Here is a 27,906-nt window from a genome sequence, read left to right on the forward strand (position 1 = left end):
TCCACAGCTGGATTGGGACCACACCGCTGGAAAGCAACTCCAAAATGTAGCATGTATAGTTTATCCAAACTGAAATCTGGATAAAGATACCTTTGAAGGCGAAGCTACATGGGGACTAATGCCACTCTCGTCCAACATCAACAAAAAGTTAACTCAACAAAAGCAATTAAACAAGTCAAAGACCACCATCTTTATAAATGGTTGCCTCAATGACAAATACCTCAAGTACTTAACAAAAAACATTTAAGAATTGCAGCTAAACATTTAGCAAACCACTAACAAAGTTATGCATGGAAATCTACCAATAAGTTTAAATTTCCCAAATGAGCCCTCTCTTTGTAAGAAACTGTCTCAAAGTAGGAAACAAAGAGAGAGTCCACAAAATAGGTTTAGTAAAATAAAAGATAACGTATTAAACCTAAACTAACCAAGACGTCAGCACCAGAGAAGGTTGATGTCAGGTGGAGAAGAGGAAAACGAAAATACAGAGCTGTTCATCTGAGCTAGGTTTTAGAGTCTGAAAGGCCCAGGTGAATTACACTAACTGATGACCTTCATGTATCGGTATCTCAGTTTCAGCTTTCAGTTTTATTTGTCATAACGTAATAGCGTAATTGTATCAGCCAGTTCGGATCAGTAAGGATATGCTGGAACTTTCTTGAGGAATGGGAGCAGCACCACACAACTGGACCACCTGAGTTTGTCATTCACGTTGTATATGACTTAATCGGTATCATGTTTTCAGCATGTGACAGAGCCTTACTTCAAGCTATAACTTTCTGCCACTGGAAACAGAATTATTTTTTCACTGCAGTGGGCCTGAATAAATTACAATTCATGCTGTAGCCTCTGTTTATATAAAATGCTTCACCTCTGTCCAGACACTGGCATGATCTCCCATTTCTTCCCGCATCACAGAGTTTCTGTACAGCAGTGCCTCTTAGGTTTTAGTCGCTGTGAGAAGACTTTTCTCTGCCTCTTCCCACATCCTGGATAACATCTGTGACAGCTGGTTTACTCCCAAGGGAACAGATATATACCAACCTGTCTGTAGCAGCCGCTGACCCTGGGCTGCAGGGATATGGTGTTTGCACCAGGCAAACTTTTGCTCATTTTTTGAGAGATGCTACGAGACAGAAGGGATTCCCTTCCTCCACAGATAAAGTGACCTATTACTACTTTTTCTGTCTCTCAAAAATGGCAATTTTTGTTCTTTGTAGTTGCTATGGTGCAATACTTTTCTTCATTCTCATCACATTTTGGGATGAACGAGCTAAATTTGAAATACAGATACCCCTCCTTCCCCCTGTATCTGTACAGCAACTGAATATTGTACCAGCCCTTGTTCAATAAACCCTTTGGATTGTGTGGATTTAGTGTTGCAGAATATTTTCAGATGCACTTCGGGTCTTCAGGTGAAATTGGGAGGTGATGGTATGCTATTTTCCTGCCCTTCTAATCTCTTTCACAATGCTTCTGAAAATATTAACAGCTGATTTAAATGCATCAAATACCATAAACAGCTAACCCGAGGCTTAGCCAGATAACAAGGCTAAAGCCCAGGGTAGTTTTCAGTGCTGTAGCTCTTTCCTTTGCAATAGTTGTCCATTTGGATCCAAAACCCTGTCTCAAGACTGTGTTGTTAACATTCTTCTTAACAGTTTATGTTTTTTTCACCACTAAATTATGTATGCCTGAGAGGGTTCCTTTCTGATCGTCTCTCATTTTGTTAGGTTAGCTGTCATGTAAGCAGGCCTGCAGGTTAGCACTGAAGGTTTATTTTCTTTATCTTGTTTCGATGACCAAGTTTTAATGATTTAATGAAGTGTAGCTTAAAACACCTGTAATTCAAAGTAACACATGTACGGTAAAGAGTGTGAAGTCAGTGACTTTATGTCATCAATCATGAAGAGACTCATGCTGAAACACATTATTTGGTTCGATAAACTATAGGGAACAATTTCTATCATATGCAAGAAAGTCTATACGACTGTGAGGGAAATGTCAATCAAACATTGCACATGTGCTATCCTGAAGAGACTTTAAAAAAAAAGATTTATTTAAAAAAAGCTTGTGATTTAAGTCTGACTGCTGCAGAGATGCTCACCATTCAGGAAAATCTTCAATCTGCTTTGTGCATAATAAAGCCTTCTACATAACTTGAAAAGTGAAAAATGCCTCAGTCTGAAGAAGAAAATAGAAAAGAGCAAAATTACCTAAAGTACAACCTTTTCCTTGAAAGACCATCTTGTATGAGACCCTTAATAAACCAATTTAATATTGGAGGCTCCGCAGACACACTGAATGGATCAGGATGAAGCGGCTATGTGGATGATGAAATAAACTCCACTTTGTACAAAATCTATCAAATATGAATCCTTCAAAGATTGTGATTCAGAAGATTTACTAATTAAATGACATGAGAATTACTGCAGAATTCATTTTCACACAATTTATCTTTCGTTTTTCGAAGTTGAAAGTCCACCAATTCAGCTAGAGACAAGATGGCGAATGCGTGGCTTTGATGGCTCTTGTCCCACTTCTTTGAAGGAGAAAATTAGGAAGTGTTAACTCTACTCAGCCTCGCTCACTCTTGCCCAAAAGACAAGGCAATAAAGCGGCATCAAAAAGGAGCATGATGTTGATTTCACAAAGTCGCGCTTTAGTCCCACTGAGTTTACTCCAGTCTATCAATTCAATCAAGGCACGCTGCCTTAATGCCTCGGGTGGAAAATGGAAATACTCTGGCTTGCAGACATTGAAGAGCTGGCAGGTGTCGAAGTTTTCAGATACCTGGTATTAATGCAACGAGTCAGCCAGAGTCGTGGCTCCTGTGTGAACAATAAATGGGCCGGCACCTGCTGGCAGCTTGAAAAAGATTGAATTATTAGCAACAAGTATATATATAGGGGTCAGCCTCTGTAGTAACTGCCTAAAAAAAGCTTTGTATTACTAGAAACACTTTTTCTAAAGTAAATAATGATTATTTTATAAGCTGAATATGTTTTTGTAACTTAAATGTCAAAAAGGGTTTGTTGTCTAAAGAGGTCATTTGACTTTGAAGTACATATTATTGTACTCCATTATAGCATTTTAATGAGTCAAAACTCAGCATACACAGGGTTTCCTGTGGCTTTCTGTATGGTTATGATAGCATGTCAGGGGGTTGTTTTGAGCTCTTATAATAAAGTTTTGTGATATTTATTCATAAATTAAATTTGTGAATAAATTTTGATGTGCAATCAAAGGGTGGTGGCGGGTGGTACTTTGACAATCCCAGGATCTTGTCTTTGCTTTTTTGCAGATGATGTGGTTCTGTTTGCTTCATTGAACAATGGTCTCCAACTTGCATTGGGGGGATTTGCTGCTGAGAGTGATGCAGCTGGGATGAGAATTAGCATATTTTAATTTGAGGCCACGGAGGAGACCAAGTATTTCAGGGTCTTGCTTACAGATGATATGAGAGTGTATTGAGTACAGAGTGTGCTGTAATGCTGATTGTGTGCAAGTCTGATGTGGTAAAGGGAGAGCTGAGTATGAAAGTGAGTCTCTTGACTTTCTGGTAAATCTGTGGTCTCACCTATGACCAAAAGTTGCTAATAGAAATGAGCTTCATCCAAAGAGTATCGAGGCTTTTTCTTAGAGAAAGGGTGAGGAGCTCGGTCATTCAGGAGAGGGTCCATCTCAAAAGGAGCCAGTTGAGGAGGGTTGGATGTCTGACTGTGATTCTTTCCCACACTTTCTAGGTGAAGTGTTTAAGGCATGTCCAACCAAAGATGTTGCTTAGATGGCTTGGGAACACCTCAGTGTACTCCCTGAAGGAGGTGGCTGAGGAAAATGGATGAATGGATGGAAATGAGCTTGTTTTGCAGCCACGGGACCTGGAAACCTTGCAGTCATTGACTGGACCATGAACACACTGTATACAAAGAGTCAAAAGTGAGGCCATCTGTCTGACAGTTAAAGCTTGGCTAAAATTGGGTCATGCAACAGGAAAATGATCCCAAACAGGGCAGCAAATTCACAACAGAATGACTGAAAATAGCAGAGGAATCTGAGGACATCTGGTGGCTGCATGAAGAATGTCATAAATTAGAAGTACTTGGAGCATGGCAACTAAAAGATTCATGTGGATAAACTGCTGGCTGTGAAGTCTTTGGACGGCTTGTGTTACTGCCCAGCAGAACCTTGTTGCGCTGTTGTCACTCTAATCCCAGATCTCAGATACTAACATGGTTTTGTGAATGATACGGTGGAAAAAAAATACACCAAAAATGTCAAACGTATGCAAAATTAGGTGTGTAAGCGGGTGTAATGCACCAGCCCTAGAAGTTGCAAAACGCCGTACACTGCCATTCAACCCACTGTGCCTCCTCTCGCTGACATCGAGGAGCGAGCACAGCTCTGCCATTAGAGAGGGAAGAAGAGAAGCCTGTTGCACTGTGGGCCCGTCAATCACTGCTTACAGCTACATTTGGCATTGCAGTCAGGTACAAAAAGTGTGTTTTGTGCCAAACTACCTCAAGTCAGACAGGCATCCAGACAGTGTACCTGAATAACAATATTTCATCAGAGTAAAGTGGGAATAACAGGGAACAGGATGTGGGGAGTAAACATAGTTCAGGATGGAGCTGCAGTCGTGTTGTCATGTCTTACAACAAAAAAGCAACATACATCTTCAAGGTTCTCCTCTACCTCTCCTCCTAACTCCCCTGTTCTTCAGCTGTAGCAACTCCTTCCTCCTCCTCCTTCTCCTCCACGCACATACCAAACACACACACACCACTCAACGTGCCCTTCCAGATTCATTAGCATATAAATAACTCGTAAAACACAAAACACACACACAAGGCAGCGGTGCCACCACACACATGCCATTTGCGGTGGTGTTAAGAGGTGAATGTGGAATATTAGTGGGTATGAGCAGACTCTGGTGTCCATTAGTATGTGTTGGTGTGTGCGCGTGTGTGTGTGTGAGAGAGTGAGCGTTGTGCCAAACCTGATGAAAAGGCTTTTAGGCTAATTACATGAGAAGAGTGTGTTGCTATCTGTATGAATTTTAATCTTGCGCTGACATCTTTCTCTCTCGCTCTTTTTCTCATACACACAAATAAAATGTGTAGACACACACAGCTCTAGGTCAGTACTCTGCTGCAGATGCGCTTTAAATTAGGGAGACATTTTAATAGAATAACTTCTATTAACATGTGTCCATGTGTGCACAGTGACGTCTTCCACAACTCCAAACCCAACAGCTGAGTGAATAAAGACCACACGTTACCCACACAGCCTCTGATACCTTGTTTGCTGACCATGCATTTTATTTGGCCCCTCTTCCTTCCTCTACTGTTTAAATTTAGGGATAAAAGGGGGATTTTGAAGTGAGGAATGACTGGATTTTTAAAAAAAATATTGTTTTTAAAATCTGATCTAACAGTGCCCTCTGTCCAGAGGAAGTTAGAACTGCAACTGGACATTTCCACGTGAAAAAGTGTTCCTTACATTTTCAAACAGCTTCTATCTCAAATCAAAGGCACAGAGCCCATTTTTATCCCCTCAAAAGTAGATTGCAATCAGTGCAGTATTAAGTGCTGTCTTCTTTTGAAGTTGCAACAAAGGCAGATAAGTAGACAGCCTATGACATTTGATACGAGGAAACATGGAGATAAAAATGTAAGACGATATAGATTTGGGTTATTACGATAGCCTTGATTCCAGGTTCATGGACCAAAAGACTAAAGAAGAAATACCATTAGACACTGTAATGAAGCCCAAGCAGCATGTAAAAGAGAAGCATGGATCATAACAACAAACCACTAGATGTGTTTGCATAGTGGATCAAAGAGGATGTCAAGTAAATAGAACTTTTCTATTTGCAAACTCAAAAACAACCTTTTTATGCTTCACTTTTGCTTTTCTGTGCGAGGCTGTTACTACAACATGGGCTCATTTGGTCACACTTAAAAGCAGGATAATGGATGGGCAAATTAGATTCACTTTCAGCTTAATAATTTTCGTGCACTTGCTTTAAAAATTCTAATTGTTTCTGCCATTAATCATTTGGCAAATTCTTGGTTTCTCTTTATTCCTTTTTTTAAAACTAAAAATCCACTGGCAAGATATTTCAGATAATTCTCCTGCTCATGCTTTCAGAAAGTATGAATCATATGAATGCCCTTGAGTTAGGTTAGCATGTAGAAATCTCCCTTTATAAAATCCAAAAATCATGTGATTTCTATCCCATTAATCCCATTTAATCAGAGGTTTGTGTGTCACAGATACAGAGAGCATGAACATGGATGTCATCACCCTTTGGTTTTGAACTGTATTTAGAAGTCGGGCTACCCGTCCTGATGCAACCCTAATAGGATTTATTTCTCCTCCCAAAACTGAACCGGAGATCTTTCCTTGTTTGAAATTTATTTAAAAAGAAATTCCAAAAGGCTCCAACTGCACACGCACAGCACAGGCTTAGCAGACTCAGATTTGCTCCATCCATCTGATTACATGGCCACAGACCTAACTAAATCATCCAGGTAGATGAGTTATTAAGTCATTTTTTGTGATGAGAGGGTAAACTTTCCATAGAGAACAAATGTGCTTTAAATGTGCTTTAAACCTGCACATTTTAACATAGGAGTCAATGAGGCTTGACTCCCTTTTAGAGTCTGCTTTAAGTGGCCACTTGAGGAACTGCAAGTTAAAATGTATTGTCCTCCAATGTCCTCATAAACTGTAATATAATTTTACATGCAAATATGGTAAACTGACTTGACTTGACTTGACAAAACTGCAATGTGAACCAATGTCTTCTATACTGATATCAGTGTGTTGAACTAACAATGCTTTTGCCTGCTTCACAACCTCAATTTCATCACATTTTTACAATTTCAAGTGTAATATTCAATTTGTAATAATCACTCAGTTATGTCAGCAAACAGCTGTCTGTGTCTATTTCAACATCTAACTGAGTTTCAGCATTCGTGTCCTTTGAAGGCATCTGAAATGAGTAAAGACTGAGCACATTTTTGGATTTCCTTAAATCTTTACAAACTATATAAATAAAGATGGATTTGCTTTGAAGTCAGCCAAGCAAAATGTTTCATAGGAGAGATTTGATGCTTTATGGGCTGTAAAACCATGATACTGTGTCCCAGTAAGATTTGGATGAGGAGATACCAGTCCAAATTAAAACAACACAAATGAAATCAAATTTAAACTGTGGCTGCGAACGCTATCAGCTCGTCCAAATGGACTCTCTCTGTTGGACCTCACTCCTCCTCGCAGTCCACCCCCACCTCCGCGTTTACTGCTTCGTCCAGCTGGCTGGTTTCGGCTGAGTCCACTTCCTTTTGACTCACATCACCGTCTTGGTAACGGCGGACAGTTGGTGGGCAGAAAGACGTCTCCAACGATGCTGGAGGTCCGCAGACCCAACTGGCGTGTGTGTGAGAGAGATTATTCTTGTAGGGAAACTAGCCCTGAAACAACCTGGATCCCGTGGATGATTAGACTCAGACAAGCTGGCAGGGACACTGTGGAGCAGAGGGTCTCCTGTTGGTTTGGCTGAGTGAAAGGCTTGGCCTGGCTGGTCCAGGCATGGATGCTACGCTTTGGCTTGCTCAACAGAGAAGAAGTGAAAGAGTGGAGAGAGTGAATGAGGAGAAGGCATGCAGCCCGAGGAAGTGTGCTGAAGACAAAGGCAGGCTGTCTTGTAACTACTCTGTAACTACTTTTATTAAACTACACTTTGTAGCCCCAGTCTTCTCTGCATGCCGACTTCATTCTTCATTACTTCACTCTCTCCCAGTAAATGACACAGATTTGGACTACATCAGTTTGCACAAGTTAAGCTGTAGGCTAATTAGTTTAACATTTAAACTAGTTTGTGTTGCATTTACATGTCTTGTTTGATTTTTCAACATATAATGGTACTTTAACTCTGATTTGACATATCACAACAATATTTTCATTTAAATTGTTATATAACAACACAGTGTCACAGTCCAAATTGCACACCTCCTCTTTTTTCAGTTTTCCAGTGTAGTCAGGCTTGCAGATGTATTTTAATTTCCACCCATTTTCATCCACTCATCCAATTCAGGGTCATGGTGGGCTGGCGCATATTCCAGCTGTCGTGGGTACACCCTGGAGAGCTTGTCAGTCTGTCGCAGGCAGATAACCATTCACACTAACTAACACCTTCGGCTAATTCAGAATCACCAATAAGTCTAACAAGCACTCTTTGCACTATGGAAGGAAGCCAGAGTACCCACACAGGTCCACACAGAAAAGTCCCAGTGTGGATCTGAACCCAGAACCTTTTTTCCACCACACTGCAGATTTCTACCAAAATAAAAGTCTGGTAATCCACAGGAGATGTTCTGTGCAGTCTGCATGTTCTCCCCATGTCTCTGAGAGCAAAAGGGAACAGGGGACCCTAACTCTTGGCTGCTACTCAAATCTTGTGGTTTAATGTGTTTAAATGAGGCAAAATCTGTTAATCTGTTTAGGGGCATCAGGGTCTGGTCCTGCAGGTCTTGAGTTTGAATCCACTGTCTGGCCAGCACCTTGTCATGCATGTTAAGTTAATTAGTGATTCTCAATTAGCTCTACATGCAAATGTGAGCACGAATGAGTCCTTTGGTGGACTGGCAACGTGTCCTGGGTGTATCCGACTCTCACTCCATGACAGCTGGGGTATGCCACACACCTCTCATCCTGTAACCCTAAACAGAATAAGAAGTAAAGAAAATAGAGGGATGGCCTGGTTTACACATATAGTAAGAAGTTAAATTGGTAATATCCAGCACCTGGAATGTGTCCAACTCAATTACACACAGTGTAGAAAAAGCCAAGTTTGTCTGCTTGCTGTGTTTGTTTGAAATTCCACTGATCACTAAACACGTGGTCAGATTTTGAGGCTTTTGGGAAAATATTTAGATCAAAATTGTAAAAACTGCGAGCTTCATAAAGACGTGAAAGTAAAATAAAATAAATTATTGGAAATGGAAAGCTAAAAGGATGAGCTTTATGATGCACTGCAGCAATATGGATAAAAATCTGTGTCAGTAAAGACCGATTTCTGGTCTGAGCTATAACTGACAAATTACAGACCACGAATCGGAAATCTGATTGGACTAATTCAACTAAAGAAAATGGTTTGAATATCTCAAGATGGATCTAAGCTGCATCAGCTCAGAAATATCATGAGACTACTTGAAACGAATGCACTAAACTTAATTGTTTTCAATCATTTTAAACATTTTGATTAGCCAGTGTGACTTTCTTTCAGGATTTGGGAGCGAACATTTGAAAAGAGAAAATGTGTAGCTGTATAAAACTACAGATCATCTTGGTGTGTGCGATCACACAAGCCACAGTATTCCTTGGCAACACTCCAACTCAAGAGTATTCAGTAATCATTAATACCTCATTACATGTTAACATGAGTACTCAATACTTAGTGCAGCATTCAGTGTACGTTTTGTGAAGGTAGCTTGCAGTGTTGCAATATTATTTTACATCGTGAGCCACTTACGACCCACTTTGATCTTAAGTGGGCTGGACCAGTGAACCTCACCTGTTTGTCAGCGTAAAGAAATTTAACTACACATTTAATCCTATATTTAATTAAAGAAAAAGAAGTGCAGTTTTTCTACATGATACAGAAATGCTTCAGCAGTAAATGAAAGACATCTGTCAGCACGACTCTTCAGCTTAAATTCTGAAAAACAAACATGTAAAAAGACAGAGAGGGTTCTGGTATCCGATTGCCCAGACTGTCTGGCAGTGAAAAAACATTAACTTTCTGTCATTTAACTCTTTACTTGTTACTTATTTACTTCAGTGTCGTATGAATTTCCACTGCTGAGGACTTCAGGAGAAAAGCTGCAAAAATGATGAAAACACAGATAAATGTCCAATATTTATGCTCAAATTTGCCAAAGTCCCCCAGCAGGCCAGATTGGAGCCTTTGGTGGGCTGATTCTGGCCCCCATGCCTTATGTTTGACACCCCTGATCTAGTACTCAAACTGCCTCTGTCTCATATTTTTTGCTAAACTAATGCCTGCAGACCCACGCTCACAAACATCATCAGCTATGCCACAAAGGTAAATTGGACTTTTGTACCTCCTGCTTCATACACACTTAAAAATTAAACAGGGTGTGCAACAGGGGTATAAAGTGCCGAGCCAATAGCCCCTTGGGTGCCCCACTTTACTCAGTGCTAATGGGCCACAGGTATCTTTGACCTTGGCCTGTAAACCTTTGTGACCACATGTAAAGTCTGTGTGACGCTGACATTAAACCATCCACAAACAGAGCTGTAAAAGTGCTCAAACCGAGCAGGACCACATTTCCCAGTGATGACGCACACACACACACACACACACACACACACACACACACGAACAGCAGGAGAAAACATCACCAGCAGCGCTAAATGTTTCTGTTTTCCTTCTATATGTATTTCCTTCCGTCTGCTAGCGCCCCCTGTCGGGAATTATCAGTAACCCTCAGCAGTCTGGCCGTCCCAGCGCCGCCCGCAGGAGCTTCCAAGTTCACAAACCGCTGGCTGTGTTTGGATAGTTTGGATAGCTGTCCCACGGAGTCAGATACCACAGCCTCAGCGTTGTTACAGTTGTTGTGCTTTGGATGAACACACGGACTCCAGGTCAACTTTCTGTTTTTGTTTTCGGGCCTCTAACATTTGAGCGTTTAAACTTTCTTTTGTTGCTTTCTGTCTTTGTTTCTGTGTCCAGAGTGATTTCTGTGGATGGCGAGGTCCATCTAACCAAGATGGACACGGGCTGTCTGCCGGTTGAAGACTAGATAACGGCTTCTCAAACTAAATGTAGACTTTATTTTTTTACGCGTGTTTATCGTGTTTATCCGTGAACTTTGTAGTCGCCCCATTTCCATCCCGGGGGTGGGGGATCAAAATCCTATAATGAACATTTTCCCACTGGAGTTTCGGTAAACTTTTCCCACGACTCGCCATGTCGGGAGTGGTCCGCACCCTGAGCCGCTGTCTGCTCCCGGCCGAGGCCAGCCGGGACCCCGTCGGCAGCAAGGAGAGGAGCCGGGAGAGAGACGCGGCGCAAGAGCGGGAGGCGAGGCGCAGGAGTCGGGAGATAGACGCGATGATCGCCCGGGAGAGGAGAGCCATTCGGCGGCTGGTGAAGATCCTCCTGCTCGGGGCCGGGGAGAGCGGAAAGTCCACATTCCTCAAACAGATGCGCATCATTAACGGGCAGGAGTTTGATCAGAAGGCACTTCTGGATTTCCGGGACACAATCTATGAGAATATACTGAAGGTAAAGACGTGGCTCGAGGGGGCCTTCATCCTCCACATATCTAATGTTTGCCGTGTTTGTTAAACATCCAAATCGTGTTTTATATCTGAGAAGGACAACAGTGAGGGGGCATTTTGAAAGTTTTCACAAGTAATTGACACTTTAGGTCACTGTGGCTCTAACTATTCAGATTTTTGAATTAGTTGCTTATGTCTTAGCTTTTATAATAAATCTGATTGATTTTTATTTTTTAAGACAGCCAAAACCTTTTCTGAGGAAAATCAAGATGATGGGAACAATTTATATCTGCAGGCCTGGGCCATTAGCGACTAAGGTTCACACACTTATTTAAACACACACAGAGGTCTGTTGACATAGTGCATATTTTTATCCTGAAGTGAGTCTATGTGTGTGTGTGCGTCCTGTCCCTTTGTTTGCTGTCATGGCTGGGCCTCCTTCACCAGCTAACAATACCAGACTATTCCTGGGGGATGAGCACATCCGTCCTGAGTGCCACACAGCCCAGACGAGGATGATAAGAGCCTGCACTTCTGCACAGACAAGACAGTATTCAGTACCCTCCCCCAAACACAAGTATACAGTGACCGTCCTGTCTCGGGCCAGATCAAGAACACAATCTTCCCACACACCACATACTTTACCAGCAGCCAAACTCCGGAAAACACACACAATGCGCGATGTGTAGGAGCTGATAGGCCAGGCCAAAACTACCAGCTATTACCCCGCTTAAAACATCTGTAAGTCCCTCACCAGCGCTGCAGTCATTCGTCATGTAAAGTATATAAAGAGCGAATGTTAGTATTAGGGTTGTAAGTGGAAGTTATTTTCATTAATGATTAATCGTTTCTGTTTTATCCCTCTGTTCAGTGTCTGCTCTTTTCCCCGTCTTTTTGGATGCGGCTTTTTCTTTGCAAATCTGCACAGAAGGCCACGATCCTGGAGTGACCTCACCACTGCAAGAAAAAAAAAGCTTCTGGTTGAGAAGTGATGCACTCTTGCTCAGTTGCAGATTCAGTGCTGTTTGCTGAAGAGAGTAGCACACGTGGTTGTAAAATCTGGAGTTTATTGGAGGTTCATGGAGGCAAATTGGGTGATGCTCCGCATACTCGACGTTTATGGCTTCTTTAATCAGCACAAGCTGTGCTAACATAATTGGAAAAAGGTTTTCCCGATGATCAATCAGCCCTGTAACGTGATAAACGTTCACTGGGCGACACAATGTGCCGCTGAAGGACTGATGGCTGCTGGAAACAGGCCTTTGAGCATCTATGTAGATGATACAACAGCAATAATAACGAATTTATCATCAGTGGTTGAATTAATGAGCGTTAAAATCATATCTGGATAATTTGGTGTTGGAAAACGAGGACATTTTGAAGCAATCCCAGCTTAACCGAACTTAAAAAAAGTTCATCCTACATGATGTGCCTTCTTTGAGTTTGGACGCCGCTGTTTGGATTTCCCACATCACAAAGGAATAACAGCCAATCGTGTGCTAGATGCGGTTGTTGGTGGAAGATCAGTGTCACCTACCAGGTGTAGTGGGGAACCCCCTGTCTTATGGGAATCTATTGATGAAGAGTGAGAGAGCAAAGTGGGAAAGGAAGGAAAGAAGGGCGGATAAAGCTGAAAGAGAATGCACAGGTGTGCTGCACAATTAGGCCTGCAGAAATAAACAGCGGAGAGGTGGAGTTCAGATGCGGTCTGAGTGATTATCTTGTCAAGCGGTGGATAAATCTGTGGTTTAACCATTGTCAGAGGTGAACCAAACAAACAAAAAACCCCTCTGATCTAAGTTAGCCTTAACTAGCAAGTAAATGATCACTGAGTCATTTTGGACTTTTGAGGTGCATTTCTTTATCACAATAGAAGATAAATACCAGCAATAAAAAAGAGCTAATTTTTCTAAACTGAGCATGTGATGGCTGCTAGCTTCTCTTATCTCTGGTAGCTTTTATCTCTCATTGCCTTTCTTGAATTTCTTTGAAGTATTCGCCTGCTTTTTTTCTCTCTCTTTTTTTCCTCTTTTTTGGCTCGTTTGGTTCACAGCAGATATTTTGGCACCGGCTGCCCGCTCATGTGTTGTGTTTTGTGGCTGGTGTTGATGTCACTTGCAGTCCCATCGTTCACTGGGGCTCTGTGGGCTCAGAAGGCAGGCGTCGCTTTAGAGGAGGAGGAGGTCAGTGCAGTTCGCGGGGTGGACTGCATTAACGCAGGAAAGAGAGCCGCTTTTCAATACAACATTTATAAATGAAACTGAACCCTGCCAGCTCCAGCCATCTGCCAGAGGCAACTGCTACTAACGCTGCTGACCACGCCATGACTGTGAGAAGCCCATCAGCTCAGACATCAGATTTTAATGTTTTTTCGCCCCGTGTGGTCAGATACTGAGGGCCAGTAACACATAAAATGAGCTTTTCAATCAAAGTCTGTTACTCATTTAAATTTGTGCGTCCTGTGGCGTTGCCCTCTACGGCTGGGGAGGAGGTGAAGTTTGGTTGGAGTTAACAGGAAGCAGAAGATTCAAATACTAAATCCCCATATATCCTATGTAAAAAAATCTTCTGAGCTGTTTTTTTCCTTTTCTTGTCTTATTGGTATTTCCTCCGTCTACTCTATGTAGCTGTTTTTACATGTGGATGTCAGGCGAATGAAGTAAGGATATTGTACACTCGGAGTCTGCTTCACATTCAGTCTGACTATCTGTTTGCTTCAGGCTGCCTGAGCAGCGCGTGCAGGGCCCGCAGCAAAGTACGACCACTCCTTCGCTGTGAATTCGCTAGACTGCTTCCTGCATAAATTTAACCTGGGAATTATTTAACTGATCGCCCAGACTTTGTGCTGCCGAGCTGGGAGGATTTTACATTTTCACCTCTTTAAGGTATAGCCTGGAAAAGTTCAGGGGTGCCAGTGCATGTGTGGAAGCATCCTATGTCAGTCACATAAGGAAGTTGTCCGGTCAAAAACTGGGTCATAGTTGTGGGAAGTATGCAACCTGCACTTCCTGGGAAGTAAAGTGAATGTTGTTTATGGCCTTTGTGCATGCATATGTTCAAATGTTTATAACCAGATAATCAGTGATAAACTAGAATTACTCTGAATCAGTTTACAACAAGAGTTACAACATCCATGCAACACCTGTCCATCCATCCACCTTTCCTTCCACTTATCCAGTTTCTGGTCAGTGGGGGGAAGGTAGTGGTTGGAACCATTCACACTCGTAATTACACCTACGGCCAATTTAGAATTGCAAATTAACCTAACCCAGGGAGAACCAACACAAGCACAGGGAGATAACTCCACAGAGGTCCCAGCTGGTGGATTTGAACCTGGGGCCTCCTCGCTGTGAGGCAGCAGTGCCAGCCATCTGTCTGTCATTTCTGTGTAATTACCAACATGTTCAGACTCATAACAGTAAGCAAACCTGACTTCCAGTGTTTAGCCCTAGCTTTGTTCCCCTTTTTCTAGCTGAGATTCACAGTAACCCATGAGCGGCAGACCAGAAATGCACACAAGCTGACGTCATCTGAACGTCCGGATAACGCACAAGCTAGTTCTCGTTAGAGAATGTGTGCAGTCCTCTGGTACTGACCTCTTAGATCGGGCAAAGCAAAGGCAACGTCAGTCATCTGAATTCTTCGGAGGCTTTGAAACTGAGCCGCACATAACTGACTTGTTACAGGCAGACAGTGACAGGCTGATCGGCATGGAAGCAGACAGTGGAGTAAACATGCGGGCACTCAGGAAGAGACGCAGACAGGAATATGGAGGATTATGATACAAACGAGGCAGATTAGTAAATTGATAAGGCTCGTGTCATGAGTCGATGTGACTCACTCAAAGCTCACACGGTCATTCTGCTTTGGGAAGTTCGCTGCGCCCACGCTGGTAGTGGGTCTGCATGTTCGTCACATTAATGCAGCATGTGTGTTTGTGTGTGTCTTTGTTTTAAGCACCACTGTGGGATTTCCTCACTTGTTTAGGTTCACATCCATCTCACTCATTCCTAAAAACAAAAACAGCATTTCTGAACAAAAAGTCTGAACAGGCTCAGACTTGAAATCACTCCACAACACTGAGTCACAGAGGGCAGCCAAGTCAGACTGCACACACACGCGCACATGAAATAGACATACATTGTAGATACATTAGTCAAACCTTCTTTTCACTCTTTGCATTTGCCTTTTTTTTTTGTTATAGCCATGTTCAAAAGCGTGGGTGGTGGGGGCTCTCTCTCTTTGACTTCCTGGTTTTCACATGTTATTTGTAAAGACGACGCTGAGGAGATGTTGATGTTGTGGGTGTGTAAAAGCCTCTTCAGTGTGAGATTAAGCAATACAAATAAATTTGACTATTGCAAAAGATTCAGATGGGTCATGAGTCATTGACAGACACACACAGAGCACACGTACTTTGACCCCTGAGACACTCTTAAATTATTCACAGCAGAGTCATTGTAACGATCCATAGAACAGATGAGCAACAACTCTTTAATAATTCAGCCGCTCTGGACTTGGAGATGCTGTGAAATACGCCTCACATTTGCAGTGAGTTAGTAAGAGCCGGTGAGGGTGTAATGGATCGGCGCGAGCTCACCGATTCAAAAATCAAAGGTTTTTATAGCTAACTTACATTTTTGGTGATGCTCGCAGTTATTCACAAGAATTGGCTGGAGAGAGAGAGAGAGAGAAAAAAGAAGTATATATTTATAGTTGCTGTGTGAAGCGGGCGTAAATGCTGCATCATCACTTCCAGAAAGTTACAGCCCACCTCAATCTGACATCTGGAGTAGCTGTTCAAGAGAATAGATGGAGGAAATAGAAAAAAGTAGAACTGAAGGAGGAAAATTCAGTCTCAGGAAGAGACCTCCCACACAGATCCCACATGGTTCTCCTCAAAAAACCACCAGCAGCCACACATGCATGCGTTCAGAGTGTGACTTAAATGCATGAGTTTCAGCGTTAAAGTTACTCCGTGTTTACGAGGAATGCTAGACTCATTTTTTTCCTCCCATCTGTGTGGTAAGAAAAATATCTGCGACATTAAGACAGGCGGCTGCTCTTCTTGTGTGTGTCTGCAGGGCATGCGTGTGCTGGTGGATGCCCGCGACAAGCTGGGTATCAGCTGGCAGAGCTGTGAAAATGAGAAGCAGGGCATGCTGGTGATGTCGTGGGAGGGCCGCGTAGGCGCTTCGGGGGTCGAGCCCAGTGAGTTCCAGCTGTACGTGATGGCGCTGAGCGCGCTCTGGGCGGACGCCGGCATACAGGAGGCCTACACGAGACGCTCCGAGTTCCAGCTGGTGAGTAGACATTATTCTCAGTCCTTTTAATATCCTCCCACGCCCCTACGAACTTTCATCACTAACCACCTGAGACATCCAAAAGTGGTAATTTTAACTGGATGATGTTTAACCCTTGTAATTATATGAAAGTGATTATTGCTATAGAAACTCTGCAAGATGCAGTAAAGTCAGTCTGTGCTTTTCATGGCAACAAGCTGCAGTACTCTGAGGTGGTGAGAGGGTGCAAAGCAAGAAGGGAGGGCAAGGTGCTCGTGTGCCAGTGCTGCAGAAAATGAGCACTTAAATCAAAGCGTTGTTTCGAATATTCAGCTTTATTATCATCTGAGCAATTTAGTATGACTTTTCTGCTCGAGTGCTTTTTCATGTGCTTTCAGTTGCAACATATGATGCCAGGGCATGCACCGATGTAGCTGCTATTGTGTTTGTTATAGTTAAACCAAAGCAAATCACCAGCGAAACAAACTGTTATCCTACTTGTACTCTTTTCCCCTGCTTTACACACATATGTGGATGTTTTTTAGATTAGCTGAACCATTGCAAAATATTTCCCTGATCCTTTTTGCTGCTGCAGAAATCTCCCGTGTGGTGCAGATACCCCTCTTTGGGATTTTGTAGACTTAAAGAAAAACAATGTATATAGACGCGAACTCTTTGTAACCGTTTAAAAGGGCATTTCACTCAAAAAGTGTTTGTTGTCTTTTGTAAACCCAGTCAATAGAAAAAGAAGAGCAAAGGCTCAAAATGTTTTAACCTACTCGTTCAGCAGTCTAAGGCAGAAGCTTCCAACCTTTACACATATCAGAGGCCTATGAGTGTGCACTGAAGATGCTCGTGTTTCTGTCAGTGATAGTTACAGTGCTGTAAAAAGTATTTGTCCCCTTCCAGATTCGTTAATTGTTGTCACACTTATATGTTTCAGATCATCAAGCAAATTTTAATATTAGACAAAGATGACCCGAGCAAATACAAAATGCAGGCGGGCAGCGTCGGCACCTAAGTTAGGAGCGATAACTCTTCAACAAGGCGACGTAGGAGCTTCAAATTGATGTTATAGGTGCATCTACTAAAAATCTTTTCTTCTGACCTCAAGGTTAGAGTAAGATTTCTGAAAATCTTGTGCGTGTGATAGCTTGAAAACAAGACATTGATACCATAGGTGTGTCTACTGTATAAGGGGTAGTGTAAGGAAGAGGACTCCTTACTACATTTATTTATATTATATTATCTGTATAGCACTTTAGAGCACACCTTCAACTTTATTAAAATCACCTTATCAAGCCCTTTTTTTAGCATTGCACTTTAAGCATGGATTTGCACAGTAAAACATTTGCACACAATAAGTTTAATTATTTATTGACTATTTATTGGGAATTTTAAAATCAGTTGGTAGCCTTGTTTCAGATCCAGCACTGCTGCTCCTCATCAAGGAATGTGGTGGTTGTCTGTCAGGAGAGAAGAATGGTGATTGAGATTGAGATTAAGGTTTACCAGTAAGGAAAACTAATGCAAATGTGTGTGTGTGTGAAATCTAGGAATAAAAGTGGTGCAAAAAAGTGTCTGTAAGATATGATTACTCACCTTTCCGGGAAAGACCATTGGTAAAGAGAGTGTGGTGAATCTTTTCGTGCTTGGGTTTTTTGGGTTTTTTTTAGAATATTGGGTTTGGTGTAAAATTAAAGTGTGAAATATTTATTAATATGAAAACGTGATATGTATTTATTTATTCTAATTGATATATTGTATACTGTGGTGGAAGGTTGGGATTTAAGAATTTACCTGAGAGTGGAAGAATGGTTTAGTCTGTGACAGCTGAACATATTTAAGGCTGCCGGTTGTCATTAGAGGGTTGATTGTGCTGTGAAGAAGCTCGATGAGTGAATTGTTGTAAGGAGAGCTGTATAGCAAATAAGTACTTTTTGTTCCACTACACTTGCCTTGGTCCACCTCACTGTGTTTCCAGCCGCTAAGGGCTGTCCTGTTACAGGTAGCACTGGCGGGATTTTTAAATGATGATTTCATATTATGAAAGGAAAGTAGCGACCCAAACCTGCTTGGCCCTGTGTGAAAAACAGTTTTTGAAAGTTGAGTTTCATTATTGACATCCAGGTCTGATAACTGCCAGACCCGTTGAATTTTTAAAAATCACTTAAATAGAATCCGCCGGACAAAGTGAAGTAAAGTCACTGACATCTGTCCATCACAAAGTCTGAGGCTTTGGGACTCCAGTGACTACAGCGAGAAAATTTGGAGCAGTGGTGAACCTTCCCAGGAGTCACTAGCCTACTGAAGTGAGAGTGCATAGATGACTCATCCATCAGGTCACACAAGAGCCAATAACGATGTCTAAAGAACTGCGTGCTTCATATGAGTCAGTTAAGGTCAGAGTTCACGATTCTATTGGGAAAAAAAGCTGAACCTTTTGTGTCCTGTTACATGTGCTGTAAAACTAACACAGCAGGTCATAAAAACATCATCATAGCTACAGTCAAACATGGTGGTGGTAGTGTGACGGTCTGGGGCTGCTTTGCTGCTTCAGGACGACTTGCTGTAAGTGATGGAAACACGAATTCTGCTTTTTACCAGAAAATCCCGAAGAAGAATATCCGAAAATCAGTTCAAGAGACCTTGGGTTATGCAGCAGGACAATGATCTAAAACCTCTCCAGCAAGTCCACCTCTGAATGGCTCAGAAAAAACAACATGGTTTTGGAGTGGCCTCGTCAAAGTCTGGATTTATATCAAACTGAGATGTTGAGGCGTGACCTTAAACAGGCCGTTCATGCTCGAAAACCCTCGAATGTTGCTGAATTAAAACAATTATGCAAACAAAATTAAAATTCCTCCACAGTGATTTGAAAGTCATTTCCAGTTATTATAAACACTTGTTTGCAATTCTTGCTGCCAAGCGTGGCGCAACCAGTTATTAAGTTTAGGGTGCAATCACGTTTTCACATAGGTTGGGATAGATTTTTCCCTTAGTAAGTGAAATCATGTTTTAAAAACAGCATTTTGTATTTCCTCGGGTTATCTTTGGCTAAAATGAACATGTGTTTGATGATCTGAAACATTGAAGTGTGACTAATATGAAAAAAAAATAAGAAATCTGGAAGTGGGCAGATACTTTCCCACGGCACTCTACAATGTCCAGTTCTTCATTAGTGTTATTTTCTAGTTTCTGCTGTACACTTCCCACCTTATAATACTTAACATGATTTATGTGGTATTATGTAAAGAAATATATGAATATACTGAAATCTCTGACACAGTGTAGTCTGGGTTTTTTTGTTGTTTAAACCAGATAAACTGGCTTTAAGCTTTGGCCAAAGAAAATGTCAAGTAAAATAACGTCTGACCTTTCTGTTAAAGAAGCAGCTTAAATGACTTTTGAGGACGTATCTTTGATATCTAACATCCAAAGTGAACATTTCTTTGAATATCTACAGCTCTGGAGTTTGGTCTCTTCAGTTCCTGAGCTTAACAAAATATTACCAGGAATTGCAACACTAATGGTTTGATTTCATTAGTGTTCTCTTGGCTTTCATCTGGCTTCCATGAAACCTCAATATCGCAGCTTGATGCATGAGGGTCAGATTAAGAAAAGGATATTTCAAAATAATAACTGGAACAGCTCTGACACAAACAGCTACCGCTAATTTAAGAGCTACTTTGATGTAACTGGTTGTATGTGAACTGATGTAACCCGCTCTCATATTGGAAGAATGTAACAGTAATGTGTCCGATGCATGTTTTAAATGTAACGCAATACGGGGAACGTTCATTCTTGCATTGTACTTGGCGGTGTGACAAAAAGGGGTTGGTGAGCTGAACAATGAAATTATGATAACTTGGCTTCTAAATAATCCTCCAGAGTCCAAGACGGCATTCGAATGCATTGTGTCCAGATCTCAGTTCTCAAACTGAAGGATGTACATGTTATTTTGCTATATCGAGAGCAAAACAAATCATTGCTTTTAACTGCAAAACTCGAGCACGAATTTCCTGGTAGACACCTCGGGAAGATGATTATTCGGGTTAAAGCCGCGGTAACCCCCAGAATCGGTGGGAGACGTGTTTAAAAGGTTGTTGTAATGGTGTGCTTTTCTTCTTAAAGGTGCCGCTGGCTTCTGAGGCTGAAATTGTCACATTGTTTATAATGATTTTGTAAGAGTAAGGGAGATGCTAAGAGAGAGCGCGAGAGAGAAAGAGGGGCTGTTGTTTTACTAAAGCTTGTTGTAAACTTGTAGTGTGTGTATATACTGCATAACAATGCAATAAAACACAAAAACGACAAAGCCGTAATAATGCAGTACATTGTCCAGCTCAGATATATTAGTTTCCCCTTTTTGCTTTTTAGCCCAGTTCATCATCTTCAGCTCTCTTGGGTGAGAATGCATTTAATTAACAAGCTTTAACTTTTCCATAAACTATAAACAGCGATCAGCCACCGCAAAGCCACGGGTCTAATAGTGTTGATTTCCGTACACTGTTGACGCAGCTGACCTGCTGGAGCTTGGACACGTCCTCTGTGGTCCTGAGCAGCGGGATGTGAGCAGTGGATCCTTTGGCTGCCGGGGCCTTCCTGGATCACATTTTTCCTGTTGCATTGTGTAGATGCTCACTTGCATTGGGATAATTGGGACGGGGATCATTATCGTCTCATGTGTGATTTGTAGTTCGTGGATATTTAAAAGTAGAATGGGAGGCATAGCCTTCAGCTGTCACCAGCTCACAGTTTGGACAGCCTCTCTACTACTAAGATCAGGCCTAAAACTTTCCTTTCTGAGAAAACGCATAGTTTTTATCACTCACCTTTTTCTCTGCACTCTGCATTTAACCATTAGTTATTATTCATTTCTGGCTCTCCATTGTCCCCCTCACCCCCAACCATTCGTGGCACATGGCCGCGCCTCCCTGCTCCTCGTCCTTCTTGTGGTTTCTTCCTGTTAAGAAAGAGTTTTTTCTCCCCACTGTCGCCATGTGCTTGCTCACGGGCTCATTTGATTGTCTTTACCTTTCAATATGAAGCACCTTGATGCGATTGCTGTTGTGATGTCGCACTATATAAATAAAATTGAATTGAACTGAATCGAATCTCCGAAATTGTCAAGCTGGTTGTCAAGGTCAACTCCCGGGGCTCTTTTTCATGTTCTTTGAAGCATTCCTGAGCCTTTCTGCTGCACTGAGTAGTTAGCCTGATATATCTGGTATATCTGCCCCTTCTTGGGAGGGGTTGCAACCACAGGTAGCTCCTCGTGTTTGATTTCCTGACCAAATCCCAGGATCCGTAAACAACTACATTTCTAAAATAAATCCTTACTAAATGTTAAATCTCCCATTCAGCAAAAAGAGCACCTCTCAGTTCACTCTCTGATTTGGGTATAGTCACTGGCTGACCTGATGATTTCATGCGTGTCCGCATTTAAATTTAGAATTGCATTTTTAAGTTTCAATATGATGGCAAACAACATTTACAGCAAACACAAAAGAACTGCTACTCATTACTAATCATGCTCTTGTCCTGTTTCCGTTTCCTCTGCTCTTAGCGGTCTGACTGAGTAATATTGCAAAGAAGAAGAAAAAAACTTTGCACTGTAGCCTTGTATTCCACTTCTGTAGTCATATTGATGTGGAGAGCAGGAGATATTTGCATGGTAACTGATTTACCTCAGCCTGTTTTCTCTGATCTAATAGTCGCTGATGTGCTCAAAACATCCGAGAGAGCAACCGGATCACATTAGAAATGTTTATACCTGCCAGCTGAAAAAGAAGCTGCAGTTAACTGTTTAGTACTGCACCGAGTGAAGCCAAAGTATTTATTGTCTTTTCGCATAACTTCCTTATCTCGCTCGCTCGCTCGCTTTCATTTTTTTTTTGTTTTGGAGACGTTGCAAAGATGTAATTATTTTCCTCTTGACTGTAAATGGAGCCACTGAAGTGCACTCTGTGGAGTCTCTTCTCCTGAATTACATCCAGCAAACACAAACGTGAAACTCCTCACAGACAGCAGAGCAGTTCTTCTCCCTTTTAACAACATGCAGAACATTAAACACACACAGATCAACACCAGTGGGTTGCACAAGAAATGTTTTCTTTATAGGCAACGACCACTCACCACGAGTGCACAGAAGATATGCAAGTTATTACAGTGAAAGTGATGGAGGACATTTTTATCATCATCTTTGTCTCTCTTCCTAAGGTTTTACATCCACAAAATCATCATCAGAAGGCATCATAACATTTCGTTATGTCATTTTACAAAACAGTGAACCACATAAGCTTTTAAAAATAAGTGAAATGCTCAAAACTCATATGAAACTTCCTAAGATGAGTCACGTCTGGCAGATTTTTTTTCTGCTGTCTTTAGCCCGAGCAGCCTTTGCTTTTTTTTCCAAGTTCATCTTTTATTCTCCCGTCTCGCAGGAACAAAAACAAATAGACTCCTTTCAACAGCCACTTGCTATATTTTAAAGAACATTTTGTGAGAAACAGACCGGCTAGAGAAACCATTTGTTCAATAAACGTCTACAGATATGCTGTGAAGGGCCGGACAGCTTGTCAATGACACTCAATGGTTGAGCAGAATGTCATGAATGATCGCTAACCATATTGTCAACAGAGGGAATGTCTCACGGCATCGGCATCACCAGCTGGGCTCGCTGTCTGTGCTCCGTGCATTGGCTGTAACAGCTAGTTTTATTTGGACTTTATTGAAAGTGACGCAGCAGCTTTACTGTCTGCTCGGGGCTGTGAGGACGACCTTTAACCTTGTTACGCTTTTATCGGTGACAAAACAAGCTGGAGTCACATAGAAGGTGCTTACATCTCTGTCTCCGCTGTCTCACACTCAACAAACTGTGTGTGCGTGCTTGAGATGTACAGCTCTGGGTCAGACCGCTTTGTCTTATCTGGAGTTGCTGCGTGATAAAGTTAGTGTGTTACAGCCGCACACAGGCCTGCAGGCATCGTTCTCTCTAAAGGCCAGCACGCATAGGACTCGCATTTAGAGGCGTTTTTGATGCTCGTGGCCTGGTGCCACTCTATCAGCAGACTTGTTCAAACGTATCAATCTACACTGACTCTGAAACACGCGCAATCTGCTCGTCACCTCAAGACAGCTATTTAAATCGCTGCTGTTCCAGTGTTGTGAATGATGTACAGTCTGTGTGGGCTAAGTGGACTGAGTGCTTCGGTTCAGCTCTTGATTTGCTTTAAAGTGGAGTAAAGCTGGTGAAAGTCAGTGTTTTTCTGATTGTCAGCAAATTCCGTAAAGAAACCAAAAACAGCAATGCATTAAACACCTGCTGGCTGTGTAGCGAACGCGCTGCACAACACTCCTTTTCTTCTGCATGGGTCCAGACTGAGTTTGAAGCAATTCTAGCAGATGTGTACCGCAGGTGTAAAGGGAACGCTTGTGTAGGTTATGATGTAAAACAGTAGTTTAGCCTCCATGTTTAAATTCTGTCCCACTGACATCATTATTGTGGCTCGGGAGGTACAGCGGGTTGTCTAGTGGCTCAATACCCAGAGTTTCACCCAATCGGAGGAAGACTGTGTGCGTGAATGTTTTGGTATAGAAACAGAGGCTGAATGTGTGTGAGACTGGGTGAACGACGCTTGTAGTGAAAAACCCTTTAATTTGCATATATGAGTTTTATTTTGTATCATATTTGCTACATCTGCCTTTTTTTTTTTTACAATGTATGACTTAAAAATCCATTAATTTAGTTTTTTGGGTGGAAAAGAAATCACACTGATGATGCAAAAGTGTCAAAAATTTACAAAAACTGAATGTATGAAATATGATACTCGAGGCGTTAAGGGGTTAAAGTTGTAAATTTAAAGGGGGAAAAAAAATGTGTTTTTCTTTCCTGATGAAATCAGATTGCTTCACTTCACAGGGCCCTCATCATACTCCAGAGGTCACAGGTAAACAGGAAATGCTGTGAGTTTAGTGAGGAGCTACAAGCTGATACCAAAAATAGCCGTCAGCTCATTCCAGAGCTTCTTCAAAGAGCCGACGCTTCTGATAACAAGCTTCTGCAGACTCGCGACTAAAATCACAGCATTTTCTTACTGCAAAGTATAAATGGAGTGTAAAAATCATGCATTACAGGTATTATACATGGCAGTCTGTGGCGTGTGTGGCGTGATGAAGTACATCCAGCCTTGCAAAGTGAAGTGCTGTGGTAAAAAAAGTGATAATAAATAAAAATAATAGGCATTTGTGGCTTTCTAGATGTTCAATGTCAGTGGATGATTGAGCAGTGACCCATAATACGACACTATTTGCTGTCAATTGCTACTGGTATTAAAGCACGAATGAATGTGAACTGCATATCAGAGCTACCGTGCCGATCTACAACTTAAACTCTATTTTTTGATTCCTTTCATCTCTCCAGCAATTCACTGTCTAAAATCATCTAGTTTGGACTATTGGAATTGAGCAACACTGCAGATCTCATCCATGCTGCTAGTGGAGCTAAAACATTTTAACCAGTGAGCCCATGAACACTGTATTTAATATTGGCCAATCCCTGATTCACTGTCCTGCTGCATGCAGTTATTACCAATGCACCAAATTCAAGCAGTAAGTTCCCAACACATCTAACATGTACTACAGTGCCCAGTTGTTTTTGAAATTACTTAGACCAAGAGTGTGAAATATAAGGCGCAGGGGCCTGAATAAACCTGCCAAACTGCACACGTTTTCTCAGGGATTAAATGTGTGGTTAGACACTGGAAGAAAGGGGATTTTCACTGGCCCTAAGCTAACATCAAAGTGGCCCATGATGTAAAATAGTTTAAGTCAGGGATGTCAAACTTAACTTTATATTTGTCATCTCTTTTTTAAATGATTTATGTGCATGTGCTTGGGGCCCAATCGAGGATAAAGGAAGTTAAACGCTACCTAAAAAAGTGCTGGTTTTCTTTTTCTGTTCACTTTTCGGACAAAACATGGAGCAACAGCAGCCTTATTCTCGACAGCAAGAAACCAAAATGTCTGCTGTGGAGTAAATGTGCTGAGTTAGATACTCTCCGCCTCCACTTTCTTGCCGCTCTTGGAGAGGTTTTCCGGGGACACCGCAATCAGCTTTTCCCAGGCACAACTGGGCCCGAGCAGACGGGGGAGAGGGAGGAGAGTCCGATGAGAGGAAGAGAGAAAGGGAGTGGAAAGAGATGAGCGTGGAGATGGGGAGTCTCCCACAGTGAAATAGGAGCGAAGGAAAAGGGGAGATAGTGAGGGGAAAAACAAACCCAAAGCAAGCACAGGCAAGGAGTTTGTTTACTTGTAGGCTTTTCTGTTTTCCCACCACACCCAGATAACACGCAGTTTGATACAGGACATAAACATCGAACCTCCCCTGCTCGAGGAAAACAAGGCTGTAGATCGAGGAGTGACAGTAAGTGGTGGCTGCTGTCGTCAGCGTAGGTTTAGACTTTGCACCGTTCAGAGGACTTTGAAGTCTCACAAAGGTGTAAAGAAGCTATAAACGCACAAATGCGTGCGACGCTGCACACACACACATTTCATCGATGACTTGGGCCTTGCTGAGGTTTAACATTGTGTATAGTGTGTTTGTGGTACCCCATTTTATCTATAATGCATCTCCCTGCCTTGATAGGAAGAAACATAAAATATCCCCAGAGCAGGGATTGCAAATAAGATAGTGGTGGATCTGCACCAGCTAGTGAGTGCATGTTTTAGACTGATAGATTTCAAACATAATCCCTCCCTGAACAGGAAACCTGAGCTGAAGCTGAGCACAGCTGTGTTGAAGAGTATCGGCAACAGTTTCTATTCCAGACAAATCTGGAGAAAAGTGAACTGAAATAACGCTTTTTTTCTAGAGATTTCTTGAACTCAGCTCAGAAATATAGATCACATTGAGCATTACAGCTGAAACACTTGGTTTAGATTCATTGATTTGCCACATTGATGAGGTTTTGTAAAGTTTTCTGGATTTAATTTAAATCCAAACTGAAACTGCTTCCCCCTCAGTATTAGAAAAGTAGGAATTCCTACTTCTCACCCTTTTAAAATTGATGATGCTGCATTTGACTTCTGTCACACCCAGCCTGCGTGTTTATCATGCACAGGTTGACAAGCAAAATTTACACTTTTTAAATGTAGCAGTTTGCTGTGTGCAATACTGTAAATTTAATAGATAACAATTTGTGAACAGTTCTTTGTCTGAAATAAGCATAGACTGAAAAGAAAAGATGGTCAACTCCAGTTTTGAAGCTGCTGTCGACAGCAGGCACAGTTTTAGCTAACAGCAGCAAACATCCTCAGATTGTGCAGGCATACATAACACAGATAACAAAACTTTAAGGTGTAATTCAGTTTAACAGGTCACGTACATGAAAATTCTTCCCTGTAAAATTGCTTGTTTCAGATGTGTCGTTGGTCTCTGGGGAACAGCTCATTTTTGGAGCCAGCCTCAAGTGGCCACTTAAGGAACTGCAGTTTTTGGCACTCAGTTTTATTAATTTATTGATTCGTTTCAACGCTCTGGAGATTAAAGCCCGACTAGCCAGTATTAGCTACTTGTTGATTAATCTGTATTGACATTTAAATTTTTGAAAAATGACAATTAAAAAGTAACGAGGACAGGGGAGAAACACCCTACAATCGTGATACCAGTGGTGTTGTTGCATAGATTGTCCACTAGAGGGCAGTTTGCAACAAACAACCAGCTGATCTATTCAATTCAGTTGTGTTTATTTAGCATCAAATCATAACACGAGTCGCCTTAAGTACGGTGAAGACCCTGCAATAATAGACAAAATAGTAATATAGAGACTAAGCAGAGTCGGGAGAGTGTGAACAAATGGACATATAAATGAAGGCGATGTCTTTTTGTTTTGTGTCTCTAAAAGGAAAAAACATTGGCCAACGTATCAAGATATCTGATTTTTACAGGACTAAATATCGGTCTTAAAAATCCCGTATCATCGCTGCATGAGGCACACAACAACTTCTCCGCCTGACTCACCAAGCACATCGATGACTGTGCCAGTCTGCCTGCCTCAAGAACTGGATTCATGGTGTGTCATTCAAAGCTTTTGGGCATGAAGTGTAATAGTGTTGATTCATTCTTTGTTAATAAATAAATAAAAATGTACCTATGTGGTGTCATAAAATGACACTCTGGAAAGGTCAGTGGACATTTTAAATTTTAAAATTATTCATTAGTTAATAAAAAATAGTATTTATTATTATTTGAATTGAAAGGACTGACCCACAGTAGCACTGCACTTAGTCCCACACTCAGTGACACATA

At 41.7% G+C, this 27,906-nt stretch overlaps 1 protein-coding gene across 1 annotated transcript in view; it reads left to right on the plus strand.

Annotated features, from left to right (window-relative positions):
• The first annotated feature begins 10,521 nt into the window (after nt 1-10,521).
• gna12a (guanine nucleotide binding protein (G protein) alpha 12a) overlaps nt 10,522-27,906 on the plus strand; it is a 28,445-nt gene continuing 11,060 nt past the window's right edge. Inside the window, exons 1-2 of the mRNA XM_005929295.3 lie at nt 10,522-11,320; nt 16,401-16,619. Coding sequence (XP_005929357.1) covers nt 11,003-11,320; nt 16,401-16,619 — 537 coding nt within the window. The 5' untranslated portion in view covers nt 10,522-11,002. The remainder of the gene's footprint in view (nt 11,321-16,400; nt 16,620-27,906) is intronic.

This window comes from Haplochromis burtoni, unplaced genomic scaffold (genome assembly GCF_018398535.1).
Source record: "Haplochromis burtoni strain Fernald_Lab_line unplaced genomic scaffold, NCSU_Asbu1 Contig_122, whole genome shotgun sequence".
In the NCBI taxonomy this organism is placed as follows: Eukaryota; Metazoa; Chordata; class Actinopteri; order Cichliformes; family Cichlidae; genus Haplochromis; species Haplochromis burtoni.